Raw genomic sequence first — 23225 nt, 5'->3', positions numbered from 1 at the left:
TGACAAGTAGAGGCCCATTTATTACTTGGGTTATATGGCCGATTCTTACATTGTACAGAGTAGCTTAACTACCCCGAGTAGCATTGCATGTCAATATCACATCTAAACACCCATGCCTGCAGCACTAAGCCCGACCCCGGGACATGAGAGTGAATATACGATTGAAACCACTAATCAACTGCGCTTTGTGCGATAAAATCCTTCGGCTTAGCAAGCGGCCCCGCCTCAGATACAGTACTTAAGCCTATGTCCGTCGATGCCTTTCCGAGGGCCTTTATAACTAACGGTTTAGTACATTGCCTGACGAACTTCAACCCCCAACATCAAAAACTCGTTGCCATGGCTTCAGTAGACAGTCCCAAGATGGACTTCACGGTAAGACACCCCTCAGTAGGCTATCCCTCTGTGTCCCTGGCTAATACGGCCTTATTTAGAAATTTCACAACACGATTGATGGTAAGCTTACAACCACGCCAACAACACGCCACGGCATCAACCCGGCCAACAAGGAGGCTCTCGCCGAAGTTCCTGTTTCAACACAGGCAGAAGTCGATAGTGCAGTTGCGGCCGCTCGAGTCGCTTTCAAGAAATGGTCCAAGACTACATTTGACGAGCGTAGTAAAGCTCTTCATGCGTTTGCCGATGGCCTGAATAACTATAAGGAGGAGTTCGCTCACCTACTGGTTACCGAGCAGGGAAAACCCTTGTTTCAGGCCAAAGGCGAGATTGACATGGCAGTGAACTTTCTTAAAGAACTTTCCTCATTAGAACTGCCGGAAGAGGTCCTCGAGGATACGGAGGAACGCAAAATCCTAGGCCGTTATCTTCCGCTGGGCGTCGTTGGCGGGATTGTCCCATGGAATTACCCGGTCCTCCTGGCCTGTGGGAAAATTGCATCTTCCATTTACACGGGCAACACAGTTATAATCAAACCATCGCCTTTCACGCCCTATTGCAGTCTGAAATTGGGTGAGCTTGGGCTGCAGTATTTCCCGCCTGGAGTTTTCCAGGTCCTTAGTGGTGGAGATGACCTGGGTCCTATGATGACAATCCATCCAGGATTGGACAAGATAAGTTTCACCGGGTCGAGTGAGACTGGAAAGAAAGTCATGGAAAGCTGTTCAAAGACACTGAAGCGAGTGACACTCGAATTAGGCGGAAACGACGCTGCTATTGTGTGTGAGGATGTAGATATTGAGGCAATCATTCCAAAGGTGAGGATATTAGAAAGATAACTGCAACACCAGCGGCTTATCATGTGCGTGTGCTTGTGTGTGTGTGCGCTAACCTGACCTGTAGGTTGCTCTTGTCTCCTTCTTCTGCTCCAGCCAGATCTGCATGATGATTAAACGGTTATACGTTCACGAGAAGATCTATGATCAATTCCGCGACGCCCTAGTTAAACATACCGAGGCCTTAAAATCGGGCGAGGGTCATACCCCCGACGTATTTTTCGGACCAATCCAAAACAATATGCAGTACGAGAAGGTCAAGTCACTTATGGAAGCTATCAACAAGGAAGGAGTCAAGCCTGCTCTCGGCGGGAAGGTTGAAGAGTCAAAGGGCTATTTCATCACGCCCACCATCATCGACAACCCTCCAGAAACATCACGCATTGTGACTGAGGAGCCCTTTGGCCCTGTCCTTCCTCTCCTCAAGTGGTCAGATGAAGATGATGTCATTGCTCGCGCAAATGATACTAAAATGGGCCTTGGGGCATCTGTTTGGAGCAAGGATCTAGTCCGTGCTGAGAGAATGGCCAGACAGCTGGAAGCTGGAGGTATCTGGATTAACTCCCACTTCGATGTTTCTCCTCGAGTCCCCGTTGGAGGGCATAAATGGAGCGGCATTGGGTCTGAATTTGGTGTTAACGGGCTAAAGGGCTACTGTAACCTGCAGTCCCTCTGGTTGTGGAAGAAATAATGGTCCTCTCATACGGAGTACTGTTTTTGAGAGGTATCAAGGTATCACCTTCCTATGCGAGGCTGCCACCGTCTGGAATCACAATCGTCTGCAGGATTAATGGATGTATGTACATATTTTTAGTGTTAAAGATGCAAGCACTCATTTCAAAATTAGTTTTCTCCTCCTTAACGCTTACATGCTCGTATTAAATATTCGCTGGGTGGCTAAATGAGATGCTGGCTGCAAGGAATAAAATCTTCTGAGCCTCTCTGCTCCTCAGAAATAGATAGGTAATACCTCCGAGGAGTCGGTGTTTCTGTAGCATCTTGCTGGTCAGCCACCACATGCATTTCGGCGCCGATCGCCTTGGACAAGTTGTTAGACTTCATGTGGTCCTTGGTTGCGCCCGCTGAAGAAACGGGATTGTCCGGGCTGTGACCAACAACTCTCTAAATTCAAATACTCTCCTTTTAGTCTTCCAAGTTGTCGCCGGTTGAAGGGAGTCTCCAGATGCCTCCATCGAATAGCTGTATTTCTCCATGAAATGTTCATGTTTAGAGCCTCAACCTCGCTAGAAAGGGGAGCTGGAGGTCAGTGTTCTCCACCAACTAGAAAATATACGAAACTCACTAACCATGCCTGGGAAATGGATGGAAATCTGTATATAAAGAGGATGATAAGTCCCCACCGCCTTCTCTCGTCTCTCCACCCTATACCCTGTCCACGGGAAGAAGGACGCCTGGGATGGGCTGGTTGGTTCGAAATGTCGCTGCTGTATGGCACCGATGTGACCCCTTTAACCGGAACCTTTTCCGTCCATGCCATTTGGAAATACGAGAATTTACATCATCTCAGATCTCGCGTGGTTCACTTCTTCTTGAAGAATATTCTCGTTGAACAGCGCGTTATATCATCTCTCTTGACTTAAGCTACGCGTCACAAACACTTGCATTTTCAATATATATCGACGGAGATATAATGGAGTAACGGTTGCGGCACGATCAGCCCCTCCATTGTCGCAAAAACGATGCTCTCCCAAACGAAACAACAGTCGATATGGCTGGCCTTTATCGTTATTGCCTTCCTGCCCAGCCTCACGCATGCTTGGACCTGGTGGTGGACTGATGGGAATGGTGCTACCCATATAGATAATGGGATGGATAACCGAAAATGTACGAAGATGGATTTGCCCGAAGGCAAACAATATCATTGGGATCCAGAGGGAAGCATGCATTGCATCTCAGTGTTCTCAGACGATCATTGTGGGGATCGTAATGGCTGGTCGTGTCCAGGCTGGGGACCCCGATATCAGGGACAAAACGTATCTCTATCCTATCTCGTCAACCGCAACGGTGAGGATATCTCCTCGTCGTCGACCGAACCCACAGCCACTCAAACATTTACCAGCTCCAGCGCCACATCTTCGCCCAAAAGTACTTCATCCTCATCCTCAACATCTACACCAACAGCAACAAATACTCCAACACCACAGCCTGACACTGGGAAGTTATCAAGCGGCGCCATCACCGGTATCGTGGTTGGAGTTATTGGGCTACTGGCCATTATAGCCCTCCTTTGCTTTATATCATATCGATTTGGACAAAGAAATCCAATCGTCAAATTATCCGAAGAAGACTCCAAGGGCCACCCTGGGTCACCCTCAGCCCACGAGATGCATTCCCCATCTCTGTCAACGATGGCAAGATCACAAACGATGTCATCGGCAACGTCACCCCTCTCGCCGAGGTCAGAGTTAGCTGATGATGGGATGTTCAATAAAGCACATATGTTATCAGTGCCACGACGGCCAGCGGTAACCGAGTTACCTGATAACGGTCCTCGGGAGGTTCCGGCGTAACACCGCATATAGGGAAGAGGGTGAATCGAAGCTTATACGGACGCTGGGAGTACGAATGGGTTTCTTTTTGAAAGAAGATCTGGGAGGCAGAGGGGATCGCCTGCTCCCCTGAACAGTGGGTAGACTGCACTCATCTCCGAAATATATAGTACTAATAATAAACGTTAATGAATGTCAACATAAATTATTTTTCATGGAGTCTTGATCACATTACCGCCTTAAAACGTCCAGTAGAGTCTCCGTGTCATTGCGCCTGGTGTGATAGTATGTCGTTGAACTGATAGTAAGAGGCAATCAACCATGAGGCTCAACAGGGCCCGTGATGCGTAGAACGGTAGCCACGATCTCGTGTCCGTATCTCGCCTCCCCATAGCTAATAGAGTAGCACTAGGAGGGTCTTGAGAGCTGTAAACGAGTTCTTCATCCACTCACTCCGTGGTACGAGAAGAGAAGATACACCCTACCCAAGAACCATAGGATATCAATCGAGTTATCCCACGGCGTAGGCTGCCCCATCCTCATGCAGACGACGATCTTAGCACAATTCTATTTAAAACAAATAAAATAAATTTCCCCAATAGCGACAAGGATAGATGATTTAGTTACGTATGCGATCCTTCACGATGCGCATGGTTGTTGATGTTGGCGCCAAAAATAGCCTTTCCGGAGCTTTTTACAACCTAAGCTTGCTCTATCTACATGCTTGGTCTGAAGCTCTACAAGGTGCGCAAATACACAGGTCGACTGGGTTTTAATTATATGGCTGGCAGATTATTATACCACGATGATAACGATAACGAACGAGGAATGCATGTCAGGAGATAGAGAAATGGGGAGGGAAATGAATAACGCAGGGGTAGGAACAAGGCTCGAGAGATATATAGGAAGCACACGATGTATCGGGGGTTTAAATAAGGATATGCGAAAATGGAACCAATACGCGACACAAGCTATCAAACCAGGTGTTTCTTACTGCGATTTAAAAGGATATAGGGCGTAGTAGAGGCGAAAGAAAGAGACATTGGAAAGGGATAGATAGAGTGGTCTAGATAGGAATACATTGGACAATGACCATCTGGCCTGGCGGTACTCTGGCCCTCCGCTTCTCAATTAATTTCTTTGGGTGACTGACTGTGTTGGTTAAAAAGGTCGATTCTGGGGTTTTCCATTTTTCTTTCGCTCCAGAGGGGACAGAATTGAGCGAACTAGTAAAGGAATATGAGCGTGGGGATATAGGCAACTAGGCAAAAAACACAAAAGTCCTCATTTATCGCTATCCTCTTTAATATTCCGTCCAAGGGAGAGGAGGAAGGCTGGGTTGGTTTGATGGATGGCAGCTTGCTTGGTTCCAGGCTCACAAATTAAAAGAAAACATAAGGCAGAAAGATTAAGAAAAATGAAAGAGAATAGAGGGAAAGATAAAGATAGGAAAATCGAGAAGAGGGTTAAAGGGAAACAGACGGAACTGTACTCGTGGTTGGTTTGAGAGGGCAAAGTTGCGTGATTACCGAATCTTATGTGGAAAAAGAGACATTTCTCCCTTGACATGTTGGTTGCTATCCGGAGTCTCAGATGGGAAGGTGGGAATAAACAGGTGGTGGGAGCAAATTTGGCATAACCAGACAGGAATAGTCATGAGGCACATATTGCTGGTAGGTACAACCACCCTCGCCCCGCATCAAACGTGGTGAGGATCAATAGTCAAGGGAAACATTGAGTTCACGCTTTCTTAATCTCAGTTGTCAAAAGTCCTGTCCGCCTGAGCGACTGCTGGAGATAAAATGGCATGCCTTGGAGAGAATCGACCGAGGAAGAAAACTCTTTACAAAAGCCTACACTTGGATTTTTTCTTGATCTCTTTAGATAGCAAGGCAGCGCGGGTGGCTGACTCGAAGACTTCGCGGACACCATCGTTTGTTCGGGCCGAGCATTCAAGGTACTTATATGCGCCGATCTTCTTGCGGATCTCCTCACCCTGCAATATTGTTAGTATATAACAGGGAAACCGGGGGATATTTGATGCATACCTGTTCTGGGGTTACTGGTTTCTGGGAAGTCTTGTGCAGTTCCTCTATGGTTCGTTGGTCGTGTCGGAGATCCTTCTTGCATCCAACAAGGATGATGGGGTGGCCTGAGCAGAAATGGAGAACCTCAGAGATCCACTATTCCCGGGTCAGTCAGTATTAACGGCCTTTACCTGGCTGTTTGGAGGAGTATTCATACCTTCTCTTGGACGTTGTCAAGGGAGTCGGGCGAGTCGATGGCGAAGCAGATGAGGATCACATGGGAGTCTGGGTATGAGAGTGGGCGAAGACGATCGTAATCCTCCTGTCCAGCAGTATCCCACAGGGCGAGTTCAACATGTTTTCCATCGACCTCGACATCGGCAACATAGTTCTCGAAAACAGTTGGGACATAGACCTTGAAAGAGTCAGCATCAGGTGTGCAAAAACGTCGACGTCGACAAGTGATATCATGATCCGAAACGCTCGAAGTCAACAGAATCGACGGGAGGCAGATATATAAGTGGACTAACCTCGGGGAAAGTGCCCTTGGAGAAAACACTGCAGGAGACGATATCAGCCCATATACTTGGAAGCAAACTACTTGGCAGCAAACATGCATGGAAAAGCTATGCTGCAAAGGACTAGCTGGACGAGGAGAAGAAAGGTTTACTCACATCAACAAACAGGTCTTTCCGCAAGCACCATCACCAACGATGACGAGTTTACGGCGGATCTCAGCCATCTGTAAAAATCAAGGGGTTCTTATCAGTTTTCTGCAGAAATACGTAGAAAGGTGTCCCTCCCCCCGAAGCGGGTGGACAGCAGCAGAGCTATCGAGGCCCGTAGAGCAAGCGATAGGACAGGAGCTGGTGGCAAGAGGCGTGGAGGAGCAGAGGAGGGATGTCAGGTAGTTACATACGGTAAAGGAGCAGTGACTTGAAACTGGAGCTGGCAGCAGGGAGCAGAGAGGGAGCGAGGCGGCAGCAGGTCGAGCAGGTCGAGCAGCAGAGGGTTCTCGAGCAGACAGAGGTGCTGGAGATGGAGAAGCCGGGCGTACTGAGCTGCTTCGTGGTGATGATGATATTGACGTGAAGGGGAGAACGGGAGGTTGTTTTAACGGGAGGTTGAGCGTGCACACGGAAGCATGACAGGATTGTCGCTGGTTTTGGCTCTAGCCCGCTTTGGGCTATTTTGCATCCTTTGGGCGATTTATGTGGGCCCAACTATTGCCAGCTTAGTCATCCTTTTTCGCCCACTGCGTTTCCTCCTGTGGCCACGCACTTCCCTGCTGCGAAACTTGGCCCAGTTTATAGGGTGTGTGCTTTGCGGGTTCTGCGTGGCGATACGGTTTTGTCGAGATTACGTGGTCATGCTCAGCCTTAACGCGATATTCGATAGTGAAAGATGGAAGATTACAACCCCTACTCCTACTGCGGCATGGAATGGGCGTGTAAGAGCTGAAGTCACGCCATAGCCGGTGCCGCCAGTCACTTTAGCAGTGTCGGAGAACGCCCAACATCTCACAAAGCCCTGTCCGGTCGACCAGTTGGCTGTGAGACAGTTGCGAGTTTCATGCTCTGCTGCCTCCTACTCTGCACTCTACTTCTGACTCTGCCTGCACTCTGCTTCTGACTCTGCTTCTGACTCTGCCTCTGCCTCGCCGCCGTGCATACGGGGTACATGCGATCTCGTTGGAAAGTATAAGCTGCGCCAAACTTGCGAGCGAGCTGACGATGAGGCTGTCTTGGTCGAGAAAACACGCCCCTGGTCACATGTAGAGTTGGAAATACCCTCAGCCTGCCCGGCGAGGTTCAACCCAGCTCTAGACACCGGATCTGGGCCGTCCTTAGCCCGGCCAGTACGGAGTATCCTGGACTCTTAACGTATGTTGATGTCAATATCACATCACAGCGTACCATCGAGCCAGAAGAGCAGCCACAGATATCGGGAAAGGGGACTCCAGATAGTGGCGGTGCCCTCGGGGGCAGATTGTGGCTTGTGATGATGAAACCTCCACACTCTACCCCTTATCTGACTTCCGGGACCAATCATCCGCCTTGGATCAGAGTCAGTGTTTGAGGTTCGCCGTGTTTGATTGGATCTCACTGGACGTTGAGGCTGGGACCGACGTCTTGTCTCTCGTTTCTTTTTGTGCTCTATTGCAACACACCGCCCATAGTTAATGCTACGGGCTGGACTGGGTTGAAAGGGGGTGGTTTCTGAGCCGCCGTCAGCCCATGTCGAGTCCATGTCAGCAGTCGAGTCCGTGAACAAGGCAGAGAGAACAACCGCAATCGCACCGCCACACAGCCACATTGTTCAAGCCCGTTGGAGCATGTCTTGGAAACAGTTGTTTGTCGTTCAATGACACCCTGTGCTGCTGATTGACGCGTCCACCGGTGGACAAGCCGCGAGAGCAGGGCGTAACGTAGAGAGCTCAAGAGTAACCAAACTTATGCTTATCCCATAGCTTCGCTTCCTCTCTGCCAATAGGGCCTATCATCAAATATATAGAGTAGCGAGGATCCCGCCAAACAGCTGGAGCCTGCCTCCGAATGGCTAGAGGGCATACGTCACTTACAGCTTCATCTTGTCCACACGACCGCAGCGTTCTTCCTGCAGTGTGCGTAGACAAAACCATGCTACGTAGTCAAACTATCTCCTTTGGGCAAAAGTCGCGCCAAGACAGAGTCGCGATTACCTAAGCAATCCAAAAAATGCAAAAACTGCAAATGGGAAACCAGACCTCAAGCCTGGAGGGTTTGGATGAAGAACGCATTGCGGCCACCAGATACCAATGGACAAAGTTCTACGGCGAGCAGCTCTCGCGAGCAACCAGGCGAAGCGGAAGGTAAAGGCCACTCTTGCGAAAGACGCCCATGACAAGCTCAAGGCAAACCTGAGAGAGAAGTTTGCCTACAACCGAAACCTGCTAGATGAAGCCATTGAGGAACGGAAGACCCGTCGAGAGGACTGGTTGAAGGGACCCCTAGCACCTAAGAGGAATGTCGGTGATCGTGATGTACTGTACGGCACGATCTCGACCGGCCGTCTACGATTGCCCAAGGTGCCTGAGGCAAAGCGAGTGAAATATGTTACTATTGCTCCCGGTGATCGCGTGTGTATGGTCAGAGGGAAGGATAAAGGCAAAATTGGCAAGGTCCTTCAGATAGACGAGGAATCGCAGAGTGTTACCATTGAAGGAATGAACATGGTGAGTTCCAGCACTTGTCCCTTATGGGTTTGTTGGCCCTTGACTAATTATATATCTTTCTCCAGTTCGATGTCGAATTCCCTTCATTTGCGTTAGCTGGGGACAACGACAGTCGTCCGTACCGACCGTATCCAGCTCCAAACCACTTCGACGATGTCCGACTTGTTGTACCTCTCCAAGACCCCGTCACCAACACTGTCAAGGACGTCGTTGTCAAACATGCGTATGGAGCCGGCCCCTTCCTCGACCGCCCGTATGGCTCAACGACCCCCCGACACACCCGATACATAGCAGGCGCAGATATCGAGATCCCCTGGCCCGAAACTGAGGAACCAGACTTCAAGGATCATCCAGTCGATACCCTCCAAATCGAAGTCGAGGCCAAAACCTTCCTCCCATCCCTCCAAACCTACCCAATGCCTAGCACTGTCATAGACGAGCTCAGAAATAAATACTCGAAATTCCGCACTAAGCATGATCCTGAATACATCACCGCGAAGGAAGAAGAGGCGGCCTTTTCAGAGTGGGAGAAGCAGAGGACGCTCGTGTCTCCGAAAACCGAATATATGACAAAGAAGGTCGAGGATAGGAGGCTGCAGAGGGAACAGGCGAAGGACGAGGATGGCAATTTCAGACTAGATGGGGAGACGGCCAATTTTATTGAGCAGTTTATGGCCAGGAAGCAGCAGACAGGCCAGCGCAGGACGAATGCTGCATAGTCGACTTTCAACGCATGGGTCTTTTTAAACTTCCTTTAAGAGGGTTCATTGGGATGTATTATCTGGCAATCTGTATTAAATTTTATGTGTACGATACTTGGAATAGCGCTCTTGCCCATTGTCTCTCCCATTCACTGGCTTAACGCTTCTTCTCCCACGCAGCAACCGCAACTGCAGCCGCAATAGCAACAGCAACCCCTGCTATAATATTCGATATGTAAAAATTATCACATTTTTTTCCTTTTTTAAATATAATATTCCACGCCATGAGGACGTAAATTAACACTACCCACCCTATTACCTCATAGCTGGTCGTCACTAGCTCATCTCGTTTTGTTTGCGCGGTCAAGAAAACCTTTTTACCAACTTCTCGGACCTCTTGTTTTCAGCTCTTGAAGCCAACAACCACCGCACTAATACCTATTTACTCCATTATATACAGACAATATGGGGTTCATCACGGTGAATGAAGGGGCTATAAGCAAGGCATTCAAAGAGAATCGCGCTCTACAAGATCGCATCTACGACGCTATCTGTAAGTTTTTTTTATCATTTCTTTTCTACGACGCGCGGGGCGAGTACCAAACAAACGCGCAAATACTTTACTATCAAGGATAAAGGGATGGAAGAAATGAAATTCCTCTATATCTATACACCTGCTGATTCTGCCATTCTATCAACACGATAGCCGAGTACCCTCAATGCGTTGGCCTTTTCGAAGACATAGCAAAACACGTCTGCTCGATACAGGAAGCCCACGAGAACAGTCGTTATGACATGAGCAATATAGCGCCGCCACCTCAAAGGTTGCAGCAACAGCAGATAACGCCCGTTGAAGGGCCGGCTCCCAAGAAGAGAAAAGTTGCAAATGGACTGATTGGGTCTGTTGGTGCTGGTGCGGTGGGAGGAGCGGATTCCGTGTTGATCGCTGGGCTACAGGCAGACGCGGATTTGCAATTATACGTGCAGGACCTTTCCTTTACGATTCCCCAGAGAAAGAAACTCCGGCTTGAGTTTACGCAGGATTTAGGAGGGGGGAATGAATATATTCGGGCTAGGAATCAGGCATCGGGGGAGGTTGAATTTGGTGTACCTGTTGCGAAAATCCGTAAGTCCTCTACAGCCGTACACCTTTGATCCATGTGCTATTATTTTTGTTACGGAGGGTACTTATAAGTTATTGTTGGCTATAGAACATGTTCTCTGTCTTCCAATTCCAGAGAAGGCGCAACGACAATTCAGCTTCTGCATTATACCTGAATATAAGGATGGAATCACAAGCGCGCCTGATGGAACGATTACTTTTGAGCCTATGGTTTGGACGGTTCCTGATGCGGCTCCCCGAAGCGCGTATCTGGGATCAGGAACACCCGTCGTGGAAAGTGCAAGCTTAGCGGAGACATATCAGACGTACTTCCAGAGCGTGTTTAACGGGAAGCTGAAGCACGTCAAGGTGTTGTGCCCTGATGAGAAGGAGTTTGCGAGTGCTACACCTGAAGCGCATCGAAAGTCCGAGAAGGCGTATCATGTCAAGGCCTTCCGAGGGAGTAAAGAAGGTATGTCGCTATTAATCGAGCATTTGACCATTTGTCGGCCATGTTCTAACCAATGTCACGTTTGATCTGATTAGGATATCTCTTCTTTCTCGCCACGGGTATCTTCTTCGGCTTCAAGAAGCCTGTCATCTTCATCGCGTTTGAAAACGTCGAGTCCATCTCATACACAGCCGTGCTTCAGCGTACCTTCAATCTAAACATCACCGCACGCTCTGCCACGAAACCAGATGAAGTCCAAGAACTGGAGTTCTCCATGATCGATCAAGCTGACTATCCCGGCATTGACGCATATATCAAGAAACACGGCCTACAGGACGCGAGTTTGGCCGAGGAGCGCCGCGCAAAGAGGCTCAACATCAACGCACCCAAGGGCGGAGAGGCAGACGATGGCCAAAACGCAAAGGAGGACGGCAATGCTCACGAGGTAGAGGAGGAAGAATCCGAGTTACAGAAGGCTCAGAAGGAGCTTGAGAATCGGCAGGCAGAGGAAGAAGACGAGGAGGAGGACGACTATGATCCTGGCAGTGACGGGGAGAGCGAGGGCAGCGGCTCGAGTAGCGAGGAGGAAGAGGACGATGCTAAGGAAGGGAATGCCGGTCCGGACGAAGACATGGGTGATGCAGAGTGATGGATGTTGAAGCCGGCTGTGATACTGATATCCCCCATGCTGGAACATGAGGCAGTTGACCTTGGCGTGTTGAATACTTATTACCTTGCCAACCTTATTTCTCTTTACTGTTATACCTCTGTCCGGTGGTTTTCCTCTTCTAGTTGGGATGGAGGCTGTATACTGAACCGTTTCTATCGCTATGCCCCCAGTTTTAGTTTTGTCTGTTTCATCTTCACAACTCAACATTGACCTCAACCCGTCAAGTCAATATTCGAATGTACTCCGTACTCCGTATGCTACTTCTAGTCAAGCCGTCAACGGCTGCCCATCGCTAAATAACGTTCAATAGAGCGTGCAGCTAAAACTCTTAAGTGAAGGGAGATGCCGAATAACGGCCTTAGCCTTATATTCAACGCAGGGTTCCTATATATAGAATGATCATCGACAAGGGTAAACCTTTCGTCTACAGACTGGGCCGGGGAAGATGACAGGCGAAGATACGGAGTCCTAGGGTGGAGAAAGATGAAGTTGGCTCAACGGCAGGGATGTGCTGAAAACTGTTGGCCGAACCCCTAGATAGAACGCGGGTAAGCACATTGCATTGTATAGAAGGGATAAGAAAGAGAGCATTACCTCTACCCAAAAAGGGTATGCAATATCAAGATGCTGAAGGGAGATAACTTTTCCCCTTTGAATATAGAGGGCTGAAGGTAGGGTGCAGTGTCATGGTGTTAGATATGGAAGTTGAAGACGGTAGACCGAGGGAGAGGTTGACATGAGATATAGTAGCCCCTTCACGTGATCATGACTAACTGTAAAACTGGCTCAAGGAATATGCGATGCTTCTACTTTGGTATAAAGTGCTGTTCTCAAGAGCTGCTACAAGTTTGGCCTATGAGTAGTACACTGGTTAGGAGAGGCTTGATGTAATATCAGGTAGATAAAGGGGCGTGTTATATAGTGTAGTAAAGCTATCACTATTGCGAGTATGGTGTAAAGTAAGCGTCTTTATATACATGAGATATAAGGAGGTGGCAGCACAAGGCTGGAGCGGGGGTCGTTAAAGTACAAGGAGAACCCGTCTATATCATCACGCGCTAGGCGGTGATGTCTTACCTAATATAGCCTTGGTGATCCAGGAGTAACTTTCCTGTGGCCGTTGAACGAGCCGAGAAAGGCACCAACAGGGATGGTAACTTCTCCCTTCGACCGACGAACCTCCCCCGTTCTCGTCCTCTGTATACTCCGTACTCTGTAACAGTCCTGCATGTTGTGATAACGATATACGGCAGCACGCAGCAGCTCGTCCAGCTCTCCAACGTCATCGTCTCCCTCCTCGTCCTATCGCGTATCGGTGCGAGCGGTCAGCCTCTTGGCGGCCGGCGTTTATAGCTACGCCAGGCTGGGATTTGCTGGTCCAAAGTCAGCCGATATGGCATCGGTTCCTCGAGCGGACCAGGGAGGCAGGTCTGGCGCAGAGCCCGTCACAGCCCCTGCATGTGCGTATCATGCCAGGATGGATGCTGCCAACAATGCTCTCACTTCTCTTCTCTATCGTTCTTCTTGTCTATGGCAGCTCGTACTCCATGTACTCCGTACTCCATAGTTACAGAGATAGTTACAGAGTATGCAGAAGGAGGAAGAGGATTTCCTGTTTGGGCGGAAGGAGAAAAGGGAAAAAGTCACGCCTGGCCCCGCTTTTCAGCCAATCAGAGACAGAATAGATGACGAGGAGGCGGAGGGTACAGCCGTGTTACCAACTTTATCGTCTTCCCGTTTTCCCACTGGTGTGTATTATATGTATTATATGTATCATGGTGACCGAGGGAAGAATAGGCCCAGCTTTCCTCTTTCTCCGGGGCTTTCGTGATCTCCTTCGCTTCCTCCCTGGCTTTCCTCCCCTTCTCTCGTCCTCCTCTTCCTCCTCTTCCTCCTCTCTTCTTCTTCTCTTCTTCTCTTCTCTTTTTTCTCTTCTCTCCGTCGTCTCGCTTCCCCTGCACTTCAGCCCTGCTCTGACCGAGTGAAGCTGAAGCCGGACGTGGATGGTTTTTCGTCGTGGCCTCGCCGTCTCTCACTCCTGTCCTCCCTTGACCGTCCTCCCCTCGTCGTCCTTGGCCTCGACCTGCTCTGTCGCCCTGTTCAGACCCTAGACACTGCTTCTACGGCCCCTGGACATCTCTATCTCGACTCTTCCCTTCGACCTGCGGCTCGCATACCACCGCTCTCACCGGTCCTTCTGTCCAAGTCGTCCCCTATACACTTTGACGGAGAGTTCGTTATATCAAGATATACCCGGCCAAACTGCTCGAATAGATCATCTATAGACTGCCTTCGCTTAACCGCGACGGCCGTACCGTTTGCCAGCCATGTCGTCCAGTTCGTCAAACGTGGTGGGTGTGCATTACCGGGTTGGGAAGAAAATCGGTGAAGGCTCCTTTGGTGTCATTTTCGAGGGCACCAACCTTCTAAACAACCAGCAGGTTGCCATCAAGTTTGTACGTCTCCATTGCCTTGCCGTGTTTACTTTTGTCGATCGGGTTTGAAACATTCGCGGAAATTCTCTTACACTCGCCACCACATAGGAACCCCGTAAGAGCGATGCTCCACAGCTTCGAGATGAGTACCGGACGTACAAGATACTCGTTGGATGCCGTAAGTCGCCTTCTTGATCGATGCCTATAGAGACCATCTATTGACGACGTTGTCACAGCTGGCATTCCAAATGTCTACTACTTTGGCCAGGAAGGCCTACACAACATCCTGGTCATTGATTTGCTAGGGCCTAGTTTGGAAGATCTCTTTGATCACTGTAACCGCAGATTCTCCATAAAGACCGTTGTCATGGTCGCCAAGCAGATGGTGGGTTCTACCAACGACAGCAACAAGACACATCACTAACAGGTTCGTTAGCTTTCGCGAGTACAAACTATCCATGAGAAGAACCTCATCTACCGCGATATCAAGCCAGACAACTTCTTGATTGGTCGGCCCAACTCGAAAGCCGGCAATGTCATACACGTTGTTGACTTTGGTATGGCCAAGCAGTACCGAGACCCGAAAACTAAACAGCATATCCCCTACCGAGAGCGAAAGTCGCTATCGGGCACTGCTCGATACATGAGTATCAACACTCATCTTGGGAGGGAGCAATCTCGTCGTGACGACTTGGAAGCCCTTGGACACGTGTTCATGTACTTCCTACGTGGTGGTCTACCATGGCAGGGCCTGAAGGCTGCCACTAACAAGCAGAAGTACGAAAAGATTGGCGAGAAGAAACAGACCACCGTCATCAAGGATCTATGTGACGGATTCCCTGGTACGTGTCGCTTTACAGCACCTTGATCGCCAAAAAGAGAAAACGCTACTAACACACCTTGCAGAAGAGTTTACCAAGTACCTTACCTACGTCCGAAACCTCGGATTCGAGGATACTCCCGACTACGACTACCTACGTGACCTCTTCACCCAAGCTCTCAAGAGCACGGGCGATGTGGAAGACGGAGAGTATGACTGGATGAAACTCAATGGCGGCAAGGGCTGGGAAGCGGCAAAGCCATACTCTTCCCACCACCACTTGCACGGCGCCAATGCTCTGCCTAATTCTTCGGCTCGTGATCTTCATGGTTCGGCAGCACCACGAGCATCCCATCGACCAGGCGTCACTGCTGACCGTTTAAACGCCGCGCAGCCCCCGCCCCCTTCTCCTGCAAAAGCCGGAGTTGGGAAAGCGCGAGAGCGGCAAAACGCCTCAGGCGTGCCGCAAGTCAAACGTCAAAACGGAGTGGCGGGGGGTCTCGAGGCTACGACACCAACAGCTTCGACACAAGCTCAGTTCCAAAACTCTAACATACACCTTCCGAGCAATCGGGTTAACAACCCAGTTAACCAGGGTATAACGAGCCAGGCACAGCAACCAAGAAGGGCACCCGAACCAGAACCGACGTTCATGCAAAAGATGATGAAGGCATTGTGTTGTGGTAGGTTTCGAGTCCCGAATGACTCGTGATGTTGTTGAGCTAAGATGATGCGTTATAAAGGTTGATCCCGAGACATGTCTTCTCCCTTCGCCACCAAATTCTACATTTACTTTTTCAACTATCCGATCTTCTCAAGCTGAGGCAACGACTATATCTGATCCTCGATTTGCGGAGCCTTGTTACAATAATTATTGGTATCTCGGGGTTTTCATCCATCTGTCCGTCCGTTATATTGCTGGGACTCTCGCTCTACAACCGTCCCTGTTCCTGCCATGGCACTCGCTTGCTCTCTTTTTCCCGAATCTGAATTCTTTCCATTTATATGCAGCTCTCGCGCCTGACCTGGACTCACCACTTCATCTCTCTCGCTACTGGCCACGACTCAACAAAAGGAGCCAACCGGATCTTGACCTACACACACTCTCGTTTCCATTGTCCCCGTATATCCAGGCCTGTGTTGCGACCCAATCTACAGGAACAACCAAAGCAAGACGAGGCCTTTTTTTTTCTCCCGTTGTACCAATGACTCTGCTACCGTCGATCTGGAATGGGACATCCACCATTCAGCCTATTCTCACGCAGCTGAGGATATCTAAAATTTAGGAAAAAGCCCCGCAAAAAAATATATTTCCTATCTTTATATTTCATGGGTAACGACATACATCTGGGAATCTTCTTTAATCTAACGGCAAGATTAAAAAAGTCTTTGTTTCCTCTACTTTCCTCCTCCGTCTACCTGCAGATATCCTTTGACTCGGTTAAGCCCCATGGTCGTCCACCACTTTCCCTGTCATCAGCCTTATATCTGCTCTGCTATTTTCCTCCCTTTTTCCGTACCTGCACATTTCTCCTTTGTCCCTGTCCCGTCCTCTATACTTTGGCGTTTTTTGTCCCAGATCTTTCCTGCTTTCCTGCGTCGCCGCCCGTATGCTTATTTTAAATCATCTCTTTGCGCTCTTATCCTCATGGTTTGGTTATTTCGTGTTTCTGCTCTTTTTATCTGTCCATCCCTCCATCCGTCTAATTGCAACAAGGAAGATGCAATCAGTTGTCTACCCCCAAAATACAACACTGCATGCATTACACTGCACAGCGAGCAAGCAAGCAATGATGATTCTGTTTCCATCTCTGTTTCGACTTCCTTTTTTTCTCACGCTTACTAGTATAATATTGAAACTTATTTGGTGATAGACTATAGTTTTGTTGATGTTTCCTTTCTATTTATTTCAGTTATGATGAAAGGAGGGAAAGAACGATAATAATATTAATTCCTATATAAGTGAGCTTCCCTTTGCCTTCCATCTGATACTAATTACGGAGTATGCCGGCCGCCATCTTGCTCGCAAGACGGCATCCTCTCATTAACCGATATCCACTAATACTACATATATTGCAGCCTTATAGAGAGACCAGGACAGGCATAATTATACCTACCCCACGTTACAATCCTTGATCATACCTCGTACCAACGGAAAATTTTGCATCACAGAATAATATGATGAGCTAATTATCGTCCTTTTCCTGCCTCCATCGTACGGAGTACAATCCAATATTAGCCGGATGTGCAACCCCATAACTCGCCAGCCAAAATACCCGACCACAATATATTCCACGACGTGTAAAAACCCAGAAGCCCCCTTTCCAATCAAGCAATCCAACGACTTCCCGTTCGTTACGTGGTCTACCCGCTATGGATCAAGCTGATCCGAAGCTCTCTCCAATCATCACCCATATCGACTGCTGGACAAGCCTAACCTTCGCCCCTTGCCTCCTTTCCATCAACGCTGTATCCATGCATCAGGACGGAACAAAGCTTGTTTTGAGGCGAACCTATAACCTGGCAGAGAAGCGCATGCCTTGGTTATCGCTGCAGGTTCGGGATGGTAAATCTGCCTTGGAGTGTAGATTAGTTTTATATTTTTTTTGGTTGAGGCCAAGTTCGCTGCAAAGGGGAGAGGCACGTGATCATATACTTAGCCCCCTTTCGGGCAAGTCGCACTTGAACCTCATGAAGGATGGAAAAGTTGTAGTAAGTTGTATTTTTTCAAGGAGACGGGCAAGGTCCCTGCGTGGGTGATGTTGTTTCATATGGATGAACGGTGTAAGCCGTTGCGTCTACCTTTGGGTGACGTCATCATAGCACTGGCTATGATGAGAGCTGAGAACTGGTCTTGCCGAGGGCACGTCTGGTTGATATCAAGAACGCATAGCTTTTTTGCCGAGAGGTCCGTTTCCTTGGTGGATATATCGATCGAGCCACGCCTTATGGGTAATTTGGTATATGGCTGATTAACCAGAGGCGCGCCGGGGGGCTGTGGGATGGTATACCCTGTGCTCTGAACCTGCTGGAACACCAACTAGTTCCTCTTGCGGCCCGGTGATCTAATCCATCCAATCTAGTCATGCTCTGGCTTGTTGGCTGCGGCATATTTTTTGCGTTTGTGGCGTCGACATTGCTTCTCCCCTGCAACCTGGCGCTCGATCCCAAGAGTTGGACGAGGAATGGAAGAGGGGGAAAGGAGAGGGAAGATGGCATTGACCCTTCATAGCCGTGGAAAGGAGCCACTCTTATTCGAACCGGATATCTCTTCCGCCATGCTGGTCATCAGTACGAAAAATGAAACTCTGAAGAAACCTACAACAATTAACAACTTACTCCCGCCTTGCATTGCCTATGGTCGCATTGCAGTCCTTGATATACCTTGGCATGGACTGGAAAACCGCGCAAATGACCGCCTCATCCGTGGCGCCATTTGCGCTCTAGGTGCTGTGCTCGGATATTTTATTATAAGGCGCACCCCCCATCGATGCATTCATCCATGCGAATTCACCCCACGGCCCATGGGGCTGGTGGCATGCTGTGTTTTCCTTCAAGCTGGGGATCTCCAGTCTCTTACATATGGCTCAGCGTCTATCTTTTTGAAAATCTATTATTCTCGCCCTGGCGATGGCAGGCTCCCAGCCCAGATGACAATGGGGAGGAGGATCTAATGCATGCAGGTATGATCTGCTCTAACCTTATTTTTTGGCACCTGGCTAGCTGCGACTGTTCAAGGGCTGGCGTACGCATTGTCCCCTGCCTATTTACCGGCCTATTCGTTGCGTATTCGCATTCACTGTTGCCTGTCTCAATTGCATGCATCCGGGGCGAGCATACGTGCGCGCATTGATCTAAGCGATCATTCCGTTCTGATATATTCCGGTTATGCTTGCTAGACCTGGCTGAACAACCCGTCACGCATCCCGTTCGTTTGTCAATATGCATCTCCTTCTCTCCCGAGATTTACCAACATGATACCACATATATACATCCCCCGTTGAAGACAAACCTAAACCCGCCCCATTGAGGAGGTCAATCCACCATTTTTCAAGGTAGCCAACACATTAATTGCGCAACGATAGTTTTAAAGTATTCCAACATCAAAAGGACACGGGCAAAAAAGTCAGCTCATCTACAAGGGTTAGCAGGCAAAGCGGAGAAAAATGAAATACTAGTAACCGGAAGTATCCGACTACATACCACCTCGTTCATAACCCCTATGCCTACCCACGTCCGTATACGTACTCGAGACGGCACCCAGGCGTGACATGGGACAAGAATTTTAGAAAAAAAAAAAATTGGCCCCTTGCCGAACACAGGCTGATGCTTTCTCAACGTTCTATCCCCTGTCATCTCCCTGCACCCCAGCAAGCCCCATCGTTCGAGAAGCTGAGCCTGGAGACGCCTCGGTTCCCCTTCACATGCATAATTACCCTTTTTAACTGCTGAATCTCACAACCAAGGCCTCGATTAAAATTGGCATGACTACTGAATACTGCGCATTATGTCGGATCAGCGGTGCAATGCTGGTGCCTGTGGAGACAATCGAGTTAAGCGATGTGGATTTGTGCAAGGGGTAGTATCTTTCCGTGATCACCCTCCATCCCCGGGCATGGATATATATGTTAGGTAAATAAATTATAGCAAAAGTATATCCCCACAAGCCTACAAGATGAGGCCAGATAGCCTAGTCTGCTTCATTTCTCTATTAGTCAATTGAGCATTCTAGATCTTGAACTGCATTGCTGAATATTGTGGGCTGTTAGGGCGACCCATCAATAACGCGATGTCCTTAACAGTATGGACATATAGGCATCAACTAGCCGTGCAAAATTAAAAACAGTGTCTCGCTAAACTGATACCTTGCTTCCAGTAGATATAACTGTAGTTCTATCTGTCAGCCAGGGGAAACATATCTCTGTCTATCAAATAATTTCCATCATCTTCGAAGCATACATCCTATATTTATCCCGTTCCCCAAGGATAGGTCGAAGGATATAGCTAGGGTAAGCTCAAGGGCTGTATAATAGGACATTAAGAGGTGCTTTTAATGGCCTCTGTGCGTATACGGCTGAAATCAACCACGCATCCTTACCGACTGTGCAAGTCAACGTCCAGGGAGCCCTCCGGAAACCCAGCCACTGCCTCGATATTTCTGACCACAAGGGACATTGGTACGATTAACCCGCTCCCGTCAGACTCGTCACCCGCAACCAATATCCCAATTACCTGGCCAGACATATTCAGCACCCATGACCCTGAGTCTCCAGGGCGTGCAAAGCATTTAGACCAGTCCCTCGAAACCAGCCATGCGCGGCGGTATAGATTACCATATGCAGCACCGAGACGTACTAAAACTGGCGGGCCTCCGACCACTCCAAGGGTAACACCTGTCGTGCGGCCCTTTTTGATCACGGTAGATTCCGTATCAGGAATATCGGCTATCCCGCTGACGGATTGAGACTCGCGACGCCATTCTGGAATTGAAGGATTGATATCTCCAATGTAATTGTGGCATCTCCGGCCGTTTCTAACATGGAGTATAGCCCAATCCAATAAACACAAGGGGGAGCTAATCCCAGCATGTGTCGATGCATTCTTAAACCCCGAGGTAGCGAGGACAGTCCCAATATGGGGGTTAAAGGACTTGATTTCGTCCAGCTGTCTATCTCTGACCGTGATATCATATTTCACCGTCTCCTGTGAAACCTCGTCCAACGCTTCAACTCCTCTGAGCGAAATTGGTATATAGCGGTTGGCGTATTTGGCCGCGGCTTTCAAATCGGGCCCAGAGGGAGATTGGCACGGAATTTCAAGATCATTCGACCCATCTCGCTGGATAGCTTGAAATAAGTTAGTCTTTCTCTATAAATAATTGAGGGTTTAGCCAATAAACAGGTCCCTACCGAATGTTCTTAAGAGTCCGTATATTCTATTCCTTTCCTGAAGGACGAGCTTAAGGACCAGCTTATAGACGTAGGGATAGGGTCAAATTTGCAGTTAAGCCTGTCCTTAAGCAAAGGAAATAAAATATAGGTATCCTTGAAGACATCTTGCAGGGACCTTTATATGGATATTATTGGCACTTACCGGAGTCCACTCTGCCTGCAGGATCTTGTCGGACGGCATGGTAGCACGTAACGCCGAGGAATTCCTTGCGGCCTTTCGAGTCTGTGAATTTGAGGTAGCCTCCGATTGTGCTTGTGAAAGGAGTGTCGACCCGTCCTACACTCATCCCCATCGAATTGTGGCTGTCTGCAAAGGGCCAGCCGGGGCTAGAGCTCTCAAGGCCCCGAGAAGGTGCTTCGGAGAATGATCCCCAGAGAAAGTCTGATCGGACAACTTCCACTTTCAAACCGTAACGTGCATTGCGGATAGCAAGTAAAATGCTATTTCTTGTAGTGATAGCAAAAGTTCTTGAAGGCACCGAGGCCTTGATGACTACCGTGTTCACTGCATCATCCTCCCAATAGCCGCGTTTGGCAAGCATAACTACTTTCCAATCAACCCCCAACACTGCTAATTGGCTGGTGATCTGTCCTTCAATGTTAGGCCAGTCTTGCGCCAACTGTTCTGGAATATCTGGCGGATACGTCTTGATTCCATCCAGCGCTTCATGATAAACCATTTCAACCCTACCAGCAAACTGAAGTTGCTCAGTAGCTGAAAGTATACTATCAAGCGCCTCTACCCAGTCGTCATTAACCGGGGTGTAAAGGGAAATGTATACCGTGTTGTCCGCGGGTGTTGGCGTCTGGCCTCTTGAGTATCGTTGTACTATCTCTACACGGTGGTAGTCAAGGTCATATTCCTCAAGACATGTCAGCGCGATGTCCGTTAATCGATCTGAAAGTGCATCTGGTAGCTTCCTCAGGCATCCCATTTCAACTGGCCATGATGGGAGGAACCCCGGGCCACCTATGCGACAAGGATCCTGGGAATCGATTCGGGGTTCATTCGACTCCCAACATTGCAGGTCTGGTACGTATTCCTGGAGCTCGCCATCGCGCATATCCGAGAGAAAGGGAGACATTTTGTTAGACTCGTGCTGTTATAGAAGCTTTCTAGTAGCGGGTTATATATGTATATATATGTGTGTGTGTATAGATGAAGGAGAAGAGGGCAAGAATCAGTTTAAATACTTCAAATCTTAAGCTTGGAAGAAGCATTCACTGATATCTGGTCTCATTCTAGCATCCATTCACTGATATCAGCTCATGAATGCCGTCATTGACAGTACACAGTACCATAGTGACCTGATAGAATGCCGTCATTGACTTGTAGCAGGAAGCGATACCAGCGAAGAGACCTTGACAAACGTAATAGCATGATATTATACCAAGCCACCTGGCCCATCCAGCTCTTCTCCTTTCTTTTCTTCTTTTCTTCCTCTTCTTTTCATCTTCTTCATCTGCTTCTCTTGATAAAACGCCTGAATCTCGACCACACGTGACCTGTAGCTCGCTTACCAAGCAGACTCTTGCATGAACTCCCATGTCCATCTCTTGCCCTGAGCCCCTTGTCCAAGGAGAATAAGCAGTCGAGCTCACAGGGTGATCCATGTTTAAGTTATGTATGTGCAGATTGAGCCCATGGCGGGCGGAATACAATACAGACGAAGGATAAGATGCAAGGATAATGCTAGTCATTTCATCAATCATATTGTTTGTCTGGCTCGAGGCAAACGAAACCTTGGTTGCAAGGTCAGGAGGGTAGAGAAGAGTTAGGTACATGATGATCTTTAGAAGGGGATGGCAACACAAGGCCGATCGTTAAAAGGGTAGCAGAAAAAGCAACATAATACACGCTTTCTCCATCTATAGATATCGCTGTATGGCAAAACATATGAAAGGAGAAGAGAGGAAAACAAAACAAAGCCAATGCTCATGCCATGGGTATAAACTCCGTACAGTGCAGGGAAAAGGGAAAATAATCAGACAAGTGTCAAGGTAAAGTCAGGATAAAGTATGTATAAGAAAGGGAAGTTAAGAGGCCTAGAACCACGCCAGCGGTTGACTAGGAAGTGAAGAAGCAGTCATTAGGGTTGACGTATCCGCGTT

General features: G+C 48.7%; 6 protein-coding genes across 6 annotated transcripts; 4 read left to right on the top strand and 2 right to left on the bottom strand.

The window, feature by feature from the left end:
* Positions 1 to 339: 339 nt before the first annotated feature.
* GIQ15_01382 (aldehyde dehydrogenase) lies at positions 340 to 1923 on the top strand (the record flags this gene model as incomplete). The annotated part of the gene is made up of 3 exons (XM_033548799.1): positions 340 to 375; positions 435 to 1214; positions 1300 to 1923. 3 exons carry the CDS (start codon positions 340 to 342, stop codon positions 1921 to 1923), a joined length of 1440 nt encoding a protein of 479 aa, XP_033409750.1.
* A 3662-nt stretch (positions 1924 to 5585) lies between these two features.
* Positions 5586 to 6511, bottom strand: GIQ15_01381 (GTP-binding protein rho1; the record flags this gene model as incomplete). Its single annotated transcript, XM_033548798.1, has 5 exons — positions 5586 to 5738; positions 5791 to 5925; positions 5987 to 6184; positions 6300 to 6327; positions 6444 to 6511. 5 exons carry the CDS (start codon positions 6509 to 6511, stop codon positions 5586 to 5588), a joined length of 582 nt encoding a protein of 193 aa, XP_033409749.1.
* A 2055-nt stretch (positions 6512 to 8566) lies between these two features.
* Positions 8567 to 9702, top strand: GIQ15_01380 (KOW domain-containing protein domain-containing protein; the record flags this gene model as incomplete). The annotated part of the gene is made up of 2 exons (XM_033548797.1): positions 8567 to 8983; positions 9049 to 9702. The coding sequence occupies 2 exons, from the start codon at positions 8567 to 8569 to the stop codon at positions 9700 to 9702; spliced, it is 1071 nt and encodes a 356-aa protein (XP_033409748.1).
* A 447-nt stretch (positions 9703 to 10149) lies between these two features.
* Positions 10150 to 11886, top strand: GIQ15_01379 (histone chaperone; the record flags this gene model as incomplete). Its single annotated transcript, XM_033548796.1, has 4 exons — positions 10150 to 10237; positions 10391 to 10810; positions 10896 to 11258; positions 11333 to 11886. 4 exons carry the CDS (start codon positions 10150 to 10152, stop codon positions 11884 to 11886), a joined length of 1425 nt encoding a protein of 474 aa, XP_033409747.1.
* A 2348-nt stretch (positions 11887 to 14234) lies between these two features.
* Positions 14235 to 15874, top strand: GIQ15_01378 (CK1/CK1/CK1-G protein kinase; the record flags this gene model as incomplete). Its single annotated transcript, XM_033548795.1, has 5 exons — positions 14235 to 14363; positions 14451 to 14520; positions 14579 to 14727; positions 14779 to 15184; positions 15249 to 15874. 5 exons carry the CDS (start codon positions 14235 to 14237, stop codon positions 15872 to 15874), a joined length of 1380 nt encoding a protein of 459 aa, XP_033409746.1.
* Positions 15875 to 20256: 4382 nt separating this feature from the next.
* GIQ15_01377 (uncharacterized protein) lies at positions 20257 to 22198 on the bottom strand (the record flags this gene model as incomplete). The annotated part of the gene is made up of 2 exons (XM_033548794.1): positions 20257 to 21008; positions 21256 to 22198. 2 exons carry the CDS (start codon positions 22196 to 22198, stop codon positions 20257 to 20259), a joined length of 1695 nt encoding a protein of 564 aa, XP_033409745.1.
* Positions 22199 to 23225: the final 1027 nt, after the last annotated feature.

The sequence above is a fragment of the Arthroderma uncinatum genome (assembly GCF_011692745.1).
Source record: "Arthroderma uncinatum strain CBS 119779 chromosome Unknown scaffold1, whole genome shotgun sequence".
NCBI classification, from domain to species: Eukaryota; Fungi; Ascomycota; class Eurotiomycetes; order Onygenales; family Arthrodermataceae; genus Arthroderma; species Arthroderma uncinatum.
Note: the sequence above shows the minus strand (reverse complement) of the source record. Positions and strands in the feature narration are given on the sequence as shown.